Here is a 14757-nt window from a genome sequence, read left to right as displayed (position 1 = left end):
GCGTGGGAGGGAAGGGGGAGAGAAAGAGAAAGAAGGATTTATAGCTCGGGTGGTAAAAAAAAAAAAAGAAAACTCCCACGCCTATCCGCGACGACATGTGCGCCGCGGGTAGACCCGTGGTATGGGTTTGTTTAACAAACCCGTCGGGTATTTTAAAAACAGGGGCATTGTGAGACCAATAGAAATTTGATCACAACTTGGGCGCGAAACGACACCTATTAAAACTGCGATTAAGCTTTCATATTAATATTTTCTTTTTTTTTCTTGTTTTTTTTTGATTTTTTCTTACTGTTGTTTTATATAGTAATAGTTGATATGTTTATATATAAATCTCACGTACTAATGATTCGTAATTCTATATAACCAATTTATATTAAATCTTTTATATATTTTTATTCTTCCTTAAAATTTTTAACTGTGTTTGAATTCGTTATGTTGCTGATGACAGGTAGGGCAGTCGTGCAGAAGTCCCACCGCGTTATACTTGTCATACTCAAAAGTCTCTAGGTTATTTTTACTTTTATATTTTGAGTCACATCTTTAGTTACACTTTCTTTCCACTCCATCTTCTCTGATAATTCCACGTTCGACTCCAATTCAGAAGAGTATGCGTATACACGTGGAAGTAGAAAAATTGGAGATATATACCTTTTCCAAAAACAGGTTTCCTTATACAACCAGTTCTATAACTGGGAAAGGTTACAACCAGGAGAAAAGTTACAACCAGGAGAAAGGTTATAACCAGGAGTACAACCAGGAGAAAGGTTACAACCTGGGGAAAGGTTACAACCAGGAGAAAGATTATAAAATGGTTTAGACCCATTTTAAAAAAACGCACTTTTTTTCTCGGTGTACACTTCCGAAATCCCTCTTCTCTCTTTTACTTACCGCACCTCCGTATTTAAAGAAGGTGCAAATAACAGTGTTGGTAGTTTAATACATAAACATACCTAAAGCACGAGATAAGTCTACAGAATCCTACGAAGATTTTACCCTAATGATGACTACGCCATAATAACACAAACCAAAACACTGTCATTACATTAAGACAAAACGTCACAAATATTGCAATGATACAAACAAAATTTTCCTAATCAACATAAAGATCAGGACTTGAAACTTAGTATAAAAATAAAACGAGGAGTTTTCAAAACTAACGCCGCCAGTTCTTAAATTTTAAAATGAAGTTAATTTCCAAGATTTGAAAGTAGATTAAAATAAAATCAAAAATAGCATTTAAATTTAGTTTGTTTTTCATTATATTTGGTCTGATGGGCGCCGCTGCACACGTGGCGCCCATCCGGGCACCGTGCCCAAATAAATTGTTTGGGCACGGTGCCCATAAAATTTTTATCTATGTTACGGGTCTTTCACGATGTTACTTTTGCACATTATTAACATATTGAAATAGGCGCATGCCACTAAATCAATCGCAAACATCAGTATCAACATCAATATCATAAGTTCACCTTATTAATAAATAATAATATATAAAAATAACATAATGAAAGATTCAAAGCATTACAAGATAAAAAGTATACCAAGCGCATGGTGATTAGGGATGCAAATGGAACGGATCCAGGGACTAGAGGGTTCTCCCACCTCTCGCTTTATTTTTTGTTGGGACAGGACGGATTCGGAGCGAATTATTTATTATTATATTTTTAGCTCTTGCTTACCGCTTCATTTGGGACTGATCGGGACGAGAGCGAATTTTTGACAATTTTTTTACAAATCGGGACGGATTTAAAAAAGAAAAGAGTCTCCCACCTTCCGCTTCATATAATTGATGGATCAGGATGAGTTCAGAACGAATTGTATTTTTTTATATTTTAAATGTCAACTTTTTAAATGCTAACACATATGCAACTATATTATAAATGCCAGTACATTAAAATACAAAGACAATATACAGTAGAATATCCTATGCATTTTTCTAAAGTTAAAAGCTTAGCAACCGCACATTGGCGGGCAATTATCGTACAAGCAAACACCATATGATGTGCATGGAAAATGGCCTTTTTTCGCCGAATTGTTAATGCCATCAAAACTAGGGATGTCAATCGATATGGATATCCAAAATTTTATCCAAACCCGAATACGAATAAAACGAATATATTCGATGGAGATGAATATGGATACAGATATGAATATCAAAAATAGAAACCCGACGGATATGGATTCGGATATGGATTGTGACTCGACCCGATCCGGAACCCGAACCCGACCCGAACCCAAATTTATTTTGTATTATATATAATATATGTATAAAAATTTGATGTTATATTTGAATTTGTATTTTAAAAATTTAGATGTAATATAATATATTTTAAAATATTGAAAAAAGAAAAAATTATTTCGGATTCAAATTTTCGGGTTCGGGTTCGGGTTCGGATTTCAGATTTTTGATCGGGTTCGGGTTCAGGTTTGGATATGAATTTTTAAAATCCGTCGGGTTCGGATCTCGGGTTTGGAGTCGGATTCGGGTTCGAATTTTTTAAAAATTCGTCCCGAATCCGACCCGTTGACATCACTATATACAACCAGCAAAGCTCCGAAAGAAGAGACAAACTTAGCATTTCTCTTTAATAAAAAACTAAGCACGCGAAAACGAATTCTACTGTAGAAAAAGACAACCAAGATTTGTCCTTATCTAGAATCTCCGAGAATCAGTAGTAAATGTCAGATCCCACAATCTACAGGTCATAGTCGTTCCAGAAGCTAATCTTTTTAATTTTCTCAAGTGTTATGCTAGTCATTCATCCCATTTGTGGTGTATGATCTAGACACCTCCCATCTAAGAACTAATGTAATGTCTAGCCTCATTAAGAAAAAAAATTTCCAATCTAGCTTTCTTTTCAAAAAAAATTTCTAATCTAGCTTTTTCTTGTTGGATTAAAAAATAAAAGATGACTTAATAGTATTTATATACTAATTAGGAGAGAAAAAAAATTTCTCTCTCCTCCCAACCTACTAATATTTAAAAATAATTAAATTTTGTTATATATAATAATAATTAAAAATTAATATTTAATAATAATAAATATTATTATTACTAAATATTTTTTTGAAAGAGAAAGATAGCAACATACTAACCGTTTCGTTTATTTCTTTTAGAAATAAACGTAGCTGAAAATGTGAATCAACTATAATTCAAACTTAAAACCTCAAGTATCAGCTATTAAGTCCTTTGTCACTTACACTAAGAACAGTCAATTACTAAATAATAATTATTATTTTTATTACTAGTATTTAATTTGACTATATAATCCAATATAATCAAATTTAATTAATATTTTTAAATATTAGTAGGTTGAGAGGAAAGAGAGAAAATATTTTCTCTCTCCTAATTAATATATAAATGTAATTAAATCACTTTTATTTTCTAATCTATCAAAAGAAAGGCTAGATTAGAATTTTTTTTAAAAAAATATTAGATTGAATTTTTTATTTTTTTTAAATAAGGCTAGATATAACATTAGTTTCCCATCTAATTGGGATAATGCTTTAGTTGTCACATCATTCAACTTCATCCTAAAGAGAAACCAAACGATGTCCCTCCATCAAGTCACGTCGCCATTTTTTCATATGAATTTTCTCTCTCTCATTGCCTCTCTTTCCTTTCACATGATCCCACATGGACTCTATATCCATAGGTTATGTTCTTACCTATTTTAGATCCCCTCTCTCTTCCCCCTCTTTCTACATTACTTTCCATTCCAACGCACGCACACATGGGCTCACATGGCTTTTTGTCCGGGGGTATGTATTTGCTCTCCAATTAAAACTATCAACTCTCCCCTTGCTCTCTCTACATTTTTTCCTAATCCAAGACACGCACACACAAAGAAATTCAGGAAGGAAAAAAAAAAGAAGAGATTGAAGCAGTAAAAGAGTGGTTAAGAGAATCAGGAAATTTGTTTGCTCTCTTTTTTTTTTTTTCCTCTTCTTTCCTAATTATTTTATACTATTTTTTGCATTGCCGAGTTGCTTAAATTTTATTTCCTTTCGGAGGAATTTTTTCGTTAAATTTGTTTTGATTTTGTGTAGCAAAAGACTTCATTTCAAAACGGCGCTCTGTCGTTAAGTCGCGTCGCCTATTATTTTAAATTTGAAATTTTAGTTACTCTAATTATTTTACGCTGCTTTAATATTGCCGGGCTTTAGTTTTTTCGGATAAAATTTTTCGCTAAATTTATTTTGATTTTGGTGGAGAAAAAGAGTTCGTCGAAAAACATCGTTTCGTCGTTAAGCCACATCGCCTGTTTTTTCTAAATCTAAAGTTTTAGTTACTGCAAATATTTTATATTGTATCTTCTATTTTTTTGGCATAGTTGACATTTTTTTTTTTCTCTTCTCTTTCTGTAGAATGTGAAGAGGCAATTTATATACACGGGGAGGCTAGAAATGCACCCGATGATCCAAGTGAATATCCGCCATGAATTGCAGAGCGATCTCATCTGAAAAAAACTCTGGATCGGCACAGCCGATATGAAAATTGAATGCTATGTTTGCAATAGTCGTGACATACTTGAATTCGAAGATAAACTTAAACTCTAAAAACCAACATGATAAACCAACATGATACACGCCGAGAACTGCCGACTTGACCAGATAAAAAAAATATATCAGTACGTCTCTGTGCTTGTAATGCACTCAGACTTAATGATAAACTAACATGTTTGCAGTAATCGTATATATGTGAGATATTATTCATAGTTATGTAGTTCAAAGACCAGGGAAGGGTTAGGCAAGATTAACACCAGCAAGAAATCAAGTGGAACAGATAGGCCATAATCTGAAAACTGTTTTACCAATTATATTTGCATTATAAATGACATTATATCATATTAGATTATCTGTAATATGTATTTTGTTATCTACATAATATTAATATTAAATGTATCTCTATATTTTTTTAATAATAAATATAATAAAATAATCATCTTATTAGCTTCCTACGTTATTAACTCCTGCCGCGAAGCGCGGGCCATTACACTAGTATGACTACTAAACTACTCCCACTAATTAGACGTGGGGATATAAGATTTAAGATTACAATCCCAATTGAATGTATAAATAAATAGCATTTATCTTTTTTTAAAAAAAAATAATCTATTGGTTCCTACTTAGGTCCATTTGGTGGGGCAATAAAGGGAATAACAAAAGGGTGAAAGTTATCCCCACTGTTCTGCCAAAAGAATATTTTTTGGTCAAGATAAAATTTTGCTATTTTCGATTATTCTGGAATAGCTTCGGATTCACTATTCAACCTTTTTGGCAGAATAGTGCTATTCCAAACTTTAATTCCAACTTTATTAAAATTATAAATTTAATTAAAACTAAATTATATAAAATATTATGTTATATATTATAATATATTATATTTAATTATTATAATAAATTATTATTATTAAATTTAAATTTAAGTAGAATTTTAAAAAAATGATATATATATATATATAATTACTTTTATTAAACTATAATTTATAATAAATTATTTTTATTAAATATTATAATGAATTATTTTTATAAATTATTTTTATAATAAATTATTTTTAATTAAATTATATCTTATATCAAATTCAACCATCATTTTTTTTTTACTATCCTCTATTATTTCATAAAATTAACCAAAACATAATTTTTGTTATTCCTACGAATATCAGCATTATAAATCAAACATAGTTTTACTTGTATTTCTGAATATTCTGAAATAGTAAGCTATTCAAGAATAAAAAAATATTTATTATTCTCGAACCAAACTGGGCTGAGTTTGTACAAAATTCATTATTCTCGAACCAAACTGGGCCGAGTTTGTACAAAATTCATTATTCTCGAACCGAATCGAGTTTGTACAAAATACACGTCCTTTGAAGGGCGCTAAAAAATTTTTCCTATTTTTTATAAATGAAGCTATTGAGAAAAGTAGAACTAGCTACAGCTTCGATGTTATGGCAGAAGCAGGATTTAAACCGAAGATTTTCCTTTCTAAATGAAAAAGCTTATTTGCATGCACGCCACAATAGAACAGTTCATTACACCTTTTAACCAGAGTAAAGATTCTGAACTTTGGTTTACTCTTATAATAAAGAACTGATTAATTACTACAAGAAGTAAAGGTTCATTGCTCCGACAGGTAAACTAAACGGCAAGTACTTTTCTTTGAATTACCAATTACTCCAACGCAGTCCCCCAAGTAATAATAATACACAATAACAAAGCATTAATCATTGTTTTTTTTCACTCCAATGCAGCGTCTAAATAAAACACAGTAACAAAACATTATTCATTATTTAAATGAGATCCTTCCATAATTCACAAGTTAACATCACTAATCTTTAGGCAACTTATAGCTTTTAATTTTTTCACACAAATACTCCAGTTTTTAATCATCAAAAAGATTCTAATTTTCATTTTAAAACAACTACATTACTCCATTGGAATAAGCAAAGCATTTTAACTTATTTTTCGATGGCAATATCAGCATAGTGAAGAAACTATCCAGGAGCAGGAGCATTACCTGTGATTACTGGGAATTAAGAGGAGGAGAAGAGTGCGACGACGCGATCCATCATGTCCTTCGCCTTGTCGCAGTTAGGGTTTAGGAGGTGGAAAACATGGTCCTCCCCCTCGATGTCGAGGAGCTCCACTCGCCCTCCCCACCCACTCTTCTTCAACCCCTCGCAATACGCCCTCCCTCGCTCGCTCAACATGTCCTTCTCCGCCACCGCCACCATTACCGTCTCGCACGGGAGCTTCCCCAACCTCTCCAACCCCGCTTCCCCCTCCGCCATGGGATTAATCCTCGGATCGTCGATCCCCTCCGTCCCCGGGCACACGGTCTTCCACAGCCTCTCCGTCCACTCCCTCCTCACCGGATCCCTCGTCTCCTCCCCGATCGGCTCCTTCCCCCAAAACCACGGGTGGGCCAGGATCAAACCCTCGATCCGGGCCCCTTCGTCGCCTCCTAAATCCTCGGCGGCGACCCTCATGGCGACGTTGTGGGCGATGTTCCCCCCGGCGCTGTCCCCGGCCAGGAAGACGCGCGCGAGGTCGCCGCGCTCGGCGAGCCACGGGTCGGCGCGCGCCGCGACCCACCGGAGCGCGGCCCACGAGTCGTCGTAGGCCGCGGGGAGCGGGTGCTCCGGGGCGCGGCGGTACTCGACGGAGACGACGAGGATCCGGGCCCTAGAGGCGAGGGCGTTGAGGTAGGAGTGGTAGGTCGGGGACTCGGCGCTCTCGATGACGAAGCCGCCGCCGTGGAAGTAGACGAGGACGGGGAGGAGCTTCGGCTTCGTCTCGGACACCTCGTCGTCGTCGTCTAGGGTTTGGGGGAGGTAGAGGCGAGCGGAGGGGAGGGGGGAGTCGGGGTGGAGGGGGACGTCCTTGGATAGGACGGAGGTGTCGGGGTCGAGGCCGGGGGGGACGACGGAGGTGCCGAGGAGGCGCTCGACGCGGCCGCTCTTGTAGGAGCGGAAGAGGGGAAAGAACTCGACGGCGACCTCGTCGGCGGCGTCTTCGGAGGCCATTAATGGCGGCTTTAGAGACCTCGGAGGGATTGTGGAGGAACGAGGAGCAGGGTTTCCCGGTGAAGAAGAAGAAGAAGGAGAAGAAGACGCTTCGGAGTATCGATCGCCACGCCATTTGTGCTCGTCTTTATAGATAGAAGGTGAGCGCCGAGTTCTTAGCTACTCAATATAATACTATAATAAATCACAATTTTGGACTTTTTTACTAAAACGCCCAAAATGGACGGGTAGTGCCAAGTAGAGGGCGTCTACACAAGGTGCATTTCGCATGCACCACAAAAATATTTTTAAAAAATATAAAATATCCCACTCACTTTACCAAATATCATAATTAGTTAAGTCACGAATTACTTACGAGTAACTAATAAAACAAAAAAATTCTATCTGTAAGCTATTTTTTAAAAATTAAAATAAAGTGCAGTTTTTAATGTTGTTCAAAGTATTGGCAATTAAAACTCCTTCCACGAATTATATTTACAAAATTTTTAATTTTGCGACCACCAAAAGATAAAATTTTTTGGATGGCGCAGTGGTCTGCAGATCCGAGCATCTTCACTTGAGCAGTGGAGCAACCTTACATCTTCCTTTTTGAGGGAAACATAAAGATGAAATGCCCACGAAAAGGAAAAAAGGAAAAAAGCAGTGTGAAAAGAAAATTCTAATTTATTTCATATATTTCATATAATTTACAAGGTTTATGTATCAAAAATTATAAAATTAGATGACGACTATTATGATTTTTTTTTCCGCCCCTATAGTTAGACTTTTTCTTAACCTATGTTCGGTATCTGGATAGTATATTCCAAAATGCATATTAGTTTATACAAAAAAGTTAAATAGTATAAATCATATTATATTTTATTAAATTTTAATTTTAATATATTAATAATTAATTAAATATTATGTTCAGTGAATGGAGTATATGTATACATCAAACCCCAGATAATAAGCTCTATGGGCAACCAATCGTTCCAAACCCAAATGATAAAAAGCTTAATAATTGGTTGGTTTTTTTTCTCTTTCTTTCTCAAAAAAAAAAAAAAAAAANAAAAAAATAAAAAACTCAGAATAGCAAGTGGGTATTTATGGGCTGGGCCCGGTGGGGGCCGAAAGGTCAATTATTCCGGTCCAAAATATTTGGTATGGACCTTTTATTATTATTATTATTTTTTGGCTTTAAATTTTGAGATGAACATACAATAAACAATAAGCTAGATTTGATTGAGCTGGAGACTTTTGAGAAAAACTCAGCATTTTTTTTTTCTCTAAAAGGAAAGTTCAGATTCATCTGAATTTTCGCTCGATTGTATTTTATTATGATATTTATCTTTCAGTTAGTCTTAAAATTAGATTTATGCAATACAGCTGAATGATTTGGTCAAAAAAAACGATAGCACTTTGGTTGAATATATAACCATGGTTTGGCCTAATTGATTTTCTAGAGAGTATAATAAAAAAAATATTTAAAAATTTAACCGCAATAGAATATAGAAACGAGATCGTCCAAGACGAAAGAACAAAGACTAGTTTGAAGCTTTTATATTCGCGGCAAAGAGAAATTTTTAAGTTATATTTTTTGGTAGTATTTATTTTATTTTATTTTTTATTAGGCAACACTATAATCTACAGTACCGCGAAATTTAAGTTTTGAGTAAATTTATTTCTTTGTAAATATTTGTGTGGGATGCTGGGCCCAAGTCCAAGGTAAGGTTAATTTGGCCAATCCGACCCAACCCATTCATTGTGCGCGCGGTTGTGTGCGTTTGTTTGTTTGCTTGTTTTTTTTTCTTTTTTGCTTGTTTGGTGTTCATTGTTTTTATTTTTTATTTTTTATTTTTTATTTTATATATTTGTGGAGGGTGTGTAATTCACGAAACGTTTCGTTCATCCAAAAGGAGTAATTTCCACTACATTAATACTATCAAATATTCATAATTCGTATATCATATACGGTAAATCGCTGATTAGAGTGTCTCTTTATAAGAATGCTCCTTGTGTAATTTTTATTTTATATTTTGCCGGTTCTATTACGCTATTAAAAAAATCAAGACCATTATGTTGACCATATATATTAACGCACTTGTAAAAGAAACTAAAAATTGATAGTTTCATTGTTTTTTTTTTTTGTTAATGATAAAAATAGTAAGTACAAAAATAGATTATAGAAAACATATCAGATAATTAATAAACGATAAGATTGAGTTATCAACATTTTATTTTATTTGTGTATCAATATACTTCAAATCCTGGAAAATACAATATTACAAGCCATTAATGTCACATACTGAGGGAGACACTTAACCTGTGAATCTTTTTTTACAAATCTAATATTATGCTAAATCCAAAATCCGATGGTTCGTGCTTCAAATTTCAATACAAATATATATATATATATATATATACTCAAATTTCCAACTACTACACACTTTGTTTGGTGCTCAACAAACCTTTGATACTCAATGAGTGTAATGCAAAAGGTTCCTCTTATGCCACATCCAGGAATCCGCCGGCGTGCTCGGCAGCGGCGGCAGCGTCACTGCAGCCGCCGCCGCGCGGCGGAAGAGGCCGAAAGGCCAGCCCTCGCAGCTCATCAGCTCCTCCAACGTGCGCGGCCGGTCGGCCTTCCCGGCTGCTGCTGCCGACGTCTCCATCGACCCCGCGCTCCGACTTGAGCACCGCGAGAAGCAGCTCCTCACCGAGAAGTAGGCCTCGTCGTCGCCGCTCTCGCCTTCATCATCGTCATCGTCATCGTCATCATCGTCGTCTCCGATTAATCTCTTCCTCTTGGGAGGGATAACTTCTCTTCTATGTGCAGGTGGAGGGAGAGACCAGGCGAAGTCCCTGGGGTTGAGCTTGGCCTTCATTGCTCGGTTTCTGATCTCCATGAGAATAACCTGACAGAGTTAAAAAAAACAAGAAGGGGTAAAGTGCTACATATATACTCGAGTACTACAATTATTTGAGTGAGCTACATATAACTGTTTCCTCATTGACTACTTCAGAAGAAAACAAAATCCCTCAACAACTTTCCGTGCAACAAAAATAGAAGCTCTAATTAATCTTATTTCAACTTCGAGCTACAGCAAAGACTCGGACGTTTCACCATTGTTTTTAGGAGTAGAGAACCGTGCTTCGGCTTTTGCTTTTAGGAACAATAGAAATTGACGAGATTTTCAATTCAGTGCTTATGTGCAAGAACACTACATACTCAACTAATACTCGCACCTTACAGTAAAATCAAACAAGCTCTAAATATAGACATTTATATGGTAATAGTGGAGGGACGAACTTGTTTAGTATCGAAATCCAAGCCGTAGTCATCGACGTCGTCGTCGGAGCTCGATGAGGACGGGGTTCGGAGGCAGGAGCCATGGCAGTGCCCACAAGCTATATCTCTAATGAGAGTTGGGAGGGATTTGTTGTGGGAGCATGGGAGTTTGGTTTCGTATTCATGGGCAAAGTAAGGCATTGTTTTAAAGAGAAACTATTCTTTGTGAACATCCAAGGGAGAATATACATATATAGATCAATTCTTTGGTATGTGTATTGAATGATATATGTATATAGCATTGCTTATACATTAAATGTATTTGTTACCTATCTTTGTAGATGGATATGGACGTGCATGACAAAGGCATTGCAACTTAAAAGAGCTTTATATTTGGCTTGAAATTCTTTGGGGTGAAGATTACGAAAGCAAATTTCATGATAAACATATGCTATTTTGCCCAAAATAATAATAAAAAAAAGTTATGATTCAATATCCTATCTCCTAGGTTGTAATTAATTTGCCCCTTGAAAATGTTAAATAATATGAAAAAATCGTTATTTTTCTAAAGCTTAATATTTTTAATGGTTAAGAGTATATCTGAACTCGAATTTATACGGAACAATCCTTTTCTCTAAAAACTTAAGTTGCTAGAAAACAATGTTTTTAATTTTTATATGCAATAGAAAAAAATAGAATGAAATAAATTAAATTAAAAAAAATATATAAAAGATCAACTTTTAACATGGTGTACTTTGAACTGGTACATAGATGTGCTTCTTTTTTCTTTTTTTTTTCCGGTGGAACTATAAAAATTATTTCTTAACAAAATCAGTGTAATTTGAGCAAATGTGTTATCACTTATTGAAACAAAAGAAATTTTATTTTATCACACTTTCTTATTGTACCTAATACATTTATACTCCAGAAAGGATCTATAGTTCAAATTTAATATGGTGGAAGCTAATATACAACCAACCCACTTGTTTCATGTTTCTGTTTAAGTTACTTTGAATAAATTTTCATTTGCAGTAGTTTTCACATTTTACTTGAAGCAAAAGCTAAACTAAGACATGTTACCTAATGCGTTAGAGGTGGCCAACATGTAATATAAAAGTCATTTTGTAAATCCTTTGGGGAAAACTGGGATTAGCCCCACTAGAAAGTGCTTCTAGCTTCTCCATTGATGAGACATTAATTTGGACTTTTAGGATATTGCTAGGTGATTCTAGACAAAAATATAGAACATTAAGTCAAAATGTTGAACAATTTAAAGTTCAAGAGGTGAAAGGTTGATTTATGAACTGTTCCTAAAAATGAGCTAAATCTTTTAGGATGTGATTGAAGCCAATATCGCATTGCAATGTGATAAAATAAGCTTTTCACACTCAAACCAAGAGTTTCTACTTTGCTTCTGCTTAAACAAGAATCTATGGAAGGTTAATATATATAGTATTTATTTTCTTCGAGTAACTCTCAAATAATGTTCTTGCAAAATGCTTCAAAATGCTTCAAAAAGCTTCAAAAAGCTCCAAATAATGGACAGAACTTTTGTAATTCGTCATTTGCGATCAAACAACTGCCCCATGAGAAACACGAAAGAAAGCTTCTATCATTATGCACTTCCTCGGAAAGTTATCAATGGTAGATGAGACTCATTATAACATATATTAGAAGACCATGTATTACTGTACAACAAAAAAGAGAAGAAAAAGAGTTGTAATGGAAAGAAAGCAGATAGCAACTGCAGAAATAACAGGAGGAGAGCGACTCGGCAAAAGATGGCGCGTAAATCCATCGTCGGACCCCGAACATAAGCTGTAAATGTTTGTGCACCGAAGGATTCTTCGCATTAGATCGATCGAGAGAAGTGCAAGGTTTTGGATCTCTAATGCCATGATTCAACATGCTGAGAATTGCATACTTGTTAAGCCTACACTAGAATCCAGGTGAATGTTCAGTTACTGTCATTTCGGTGTACTTTTCTGTTATGTGTGCAGCAGGACAGAGTTATTCTGAATTTTCTGCTTCGACGAAAAGCAAATTAACCTGATTTGGATTGTAACGATACGAGAAATTAAAAAAAAAAAACATTCTTGATGAACAAAAGATACCGAAAACAAGTACTGCTGTAACCGATCTGTTCGAGTACGAAAGGCAAATTAAAGTTCACATAGTTATAGGCAATGTTCGAACGTCGCACTCAGCTTGGCATAATACACAACAATTAAGTTGTTGATCACAATGCTGAGTAGAAATTAGGAAATAGATGTTCTTAAATTGTGTAATTTTTATTCAAGTACTTAAAACTACAACTGCAAAATATTATGCAAAACTACAAATATATATTAGCATGAAACTCACAACATAATGAAGATAAAATTAGAAAGTAACATTGCCTCCAAAATATTACTTGAAATTAATATTTAGCTATATATTCATGTGTATTAGCACACCATTAACCTTATAGATCATACTTAGCGCATGTTTTATTGAACATGTTTTTAAGCTGAGTATGTAAATAATAAAGGTAAAAATTTATGGAGAAACGTTCAACTGTGCCCATCCTCGAATCATGTGTTTTGAAATAAAATTAATTGTATATCTAGTAGTTTCAAAAAACCAACATTAAAACAGATACGTATAATTCTATTCATAAAAAAGTAAGTGTAAAATTTAATATTTTTTATTGATAAGTTTCTGAAATATTATATATTGTATTAAAGTAAAATTATACAAAACTTACGTAAGCTATGGACCATTTTGAGCCAAGTTATCTTATCTGATCTTTCAAAATTTTAATTTTATTATCTAATTTTTTAATTTATTTGATTTAAGTCCGTCAACGATACTTTGCATAAAATATTCTAACTAAATAAACAAAAATAAATGATTCATTCAAATTTTGAAATCAAATTGTCATTGGCTGACTTAAATCAAATTGGATAGTAAAATTAAAGTTTTGAAAAATCAAATAGTCAATTCAAAATGATCTATAGCCTGGTTAAATTCTGCACTTTTTTTTTTTAAATATTAGAATACCATACGTATATCGGTATATGAAGTGTATTTATACACCGGGTGCAGGCAATGGTTTCCGAAGCCTCAACTGTTTGCATAAAAATATCAACTTTGGTTCCAAAGAAGACAAAAAAGAAAGAATATACAGTTGTATACATTACAATAGTCCTCTTCTTTTATGTTGTTAAAATGTTTGGAGACCCCCTCAACTATGTCACAATTTAAAATGGCCCCTTTAGAAATTATTTAGCTACTAGTATTTCGGCTACTAATATTTAATTATAAAAAGTAATCAAAATAGTTAAATTTGAGAAAATTACTTATGAGTTCGATAAATTCTCTATTTTTTTTGCTAAAATAATTTAATCTTAAAAAAGTATCAGTTATGGAAACTCAATAAAAAATAAAAGTTAGGTAAAAACATAAGAAATTTAGTTTAATAATGAATCATTTTAAGTCAGCTATCTGATCTTTCAAAATTTTAATTTTACTATTCAATTTTTAATTTGTTTGATTTGAATTAGTCGACGATATTCTGACATTAAAATTTAAATTCGATATTTATTTTTACGAGTTTAATTAATGTACTTAATACAATTCTTACTATTATAAATTTATTAAACTAAATAATTATCTTAAAATTTAATTATTAACTCAAATCAAATAAATTAAAAGATTGGACTGACGCAAAATAGTACATAGTTGACCTAAAATTAAAATATGAGCGCAAAATATAAAAATAGCCTATAATTGAGGGGTCCTTCATAGATTTTAACCTAATTATTATCATACGTTGTTGCTTAGACTCCTCATATTTCATAATCTTTCATAATAATTAATTAAATTAAATTAAAGTACTAGTTGTTTTCTCCCCTTATTATTATTATTATTATTATTATTGCTCTTATTTTTTATTTTTTTTCTCCTCCATAATTT

The 14757-nt window shown here is 33.8% G+C and overlaps 2 protein-coding genes across 2 annotated transcripts; both read right to left on the bottom strand.

The window, feature by feature from the left end:
* LOC109725340 (probable carboxylesterase 2) lies at positions 6046-7735 on the bottom strand. The gene has a single exon (XM_020254494.1). The coding sequence runs from the start codon at positions 7530-7532 to the stop codon at positions 6540-6542; it is 993 nt and encodes a 330-aa protein (XP_020110083.1). The 5' UTR covers positions 7533-7735; the 3' UTR covers positions 6046-6539.
* On the bottom strand, positions 9735-11079 carry LOC109725819. The gene is made up of 2 exons (XM_020255192.1): positions 10822-11079; positions 9735-10426 (listed from the first exon to the last, which is right to left on the bottom strand). Exons 1-2 carry the CDS (start codon positions 10999-11001, stop codon positions 9989-9991), a joined length of 618 nt encoding a protein of 205 aa, XP_020110781.1. The 5' UTR covers positions 11002-11079; the 3' UTR covers positions 9735-9988.

The sequence above is a fragment of the Ananas comosus genome, linkage group 20, assembly GCF_001540865.1.
Source record: "Ananas comosus cultivar F153 linkage group 20, ASM154086v1, whole genome shotgun sequence".
Lineage (NCBI taxonomy): Eukaryota > Viridiplantae > Streptophyta > Magnoliopsida > Poales > Bromeliaceae > Ananas > Ananas comosus.
The sequence above is the reverse complement of the archived record's forward strand: the minus strand, read 5'-3'. Positions and strand labels throughout refer to the sequence as shown.

What these genes read in the sequence shown, in the direction of transcription:
- LOC109725340 (XM_020254494.1), bottom strand. Translation starts at nt 7,532, where the DNA reads ATGGCCTCCGAAGACGCCGCCGACGAGGTCGCCGTCGAGTTCTTTCCC.
- LOC109725819 (XM_020255192.1), bottom strand. Translation starts at nt 11,001, where the DNA reads ATGCCTTACTTTGCCCATGAATACGAAACCAAACTCCCATGCTCCCAC. An exon ending in TGGATTTCGATACTAAACAA is followed by an intron (nt 10,427 to 10,821) that starts GTTCGTCCCTCC and finishes TAACTCTGTCAG; the next exon opens with GTTATTCTCATGGAGATCAG.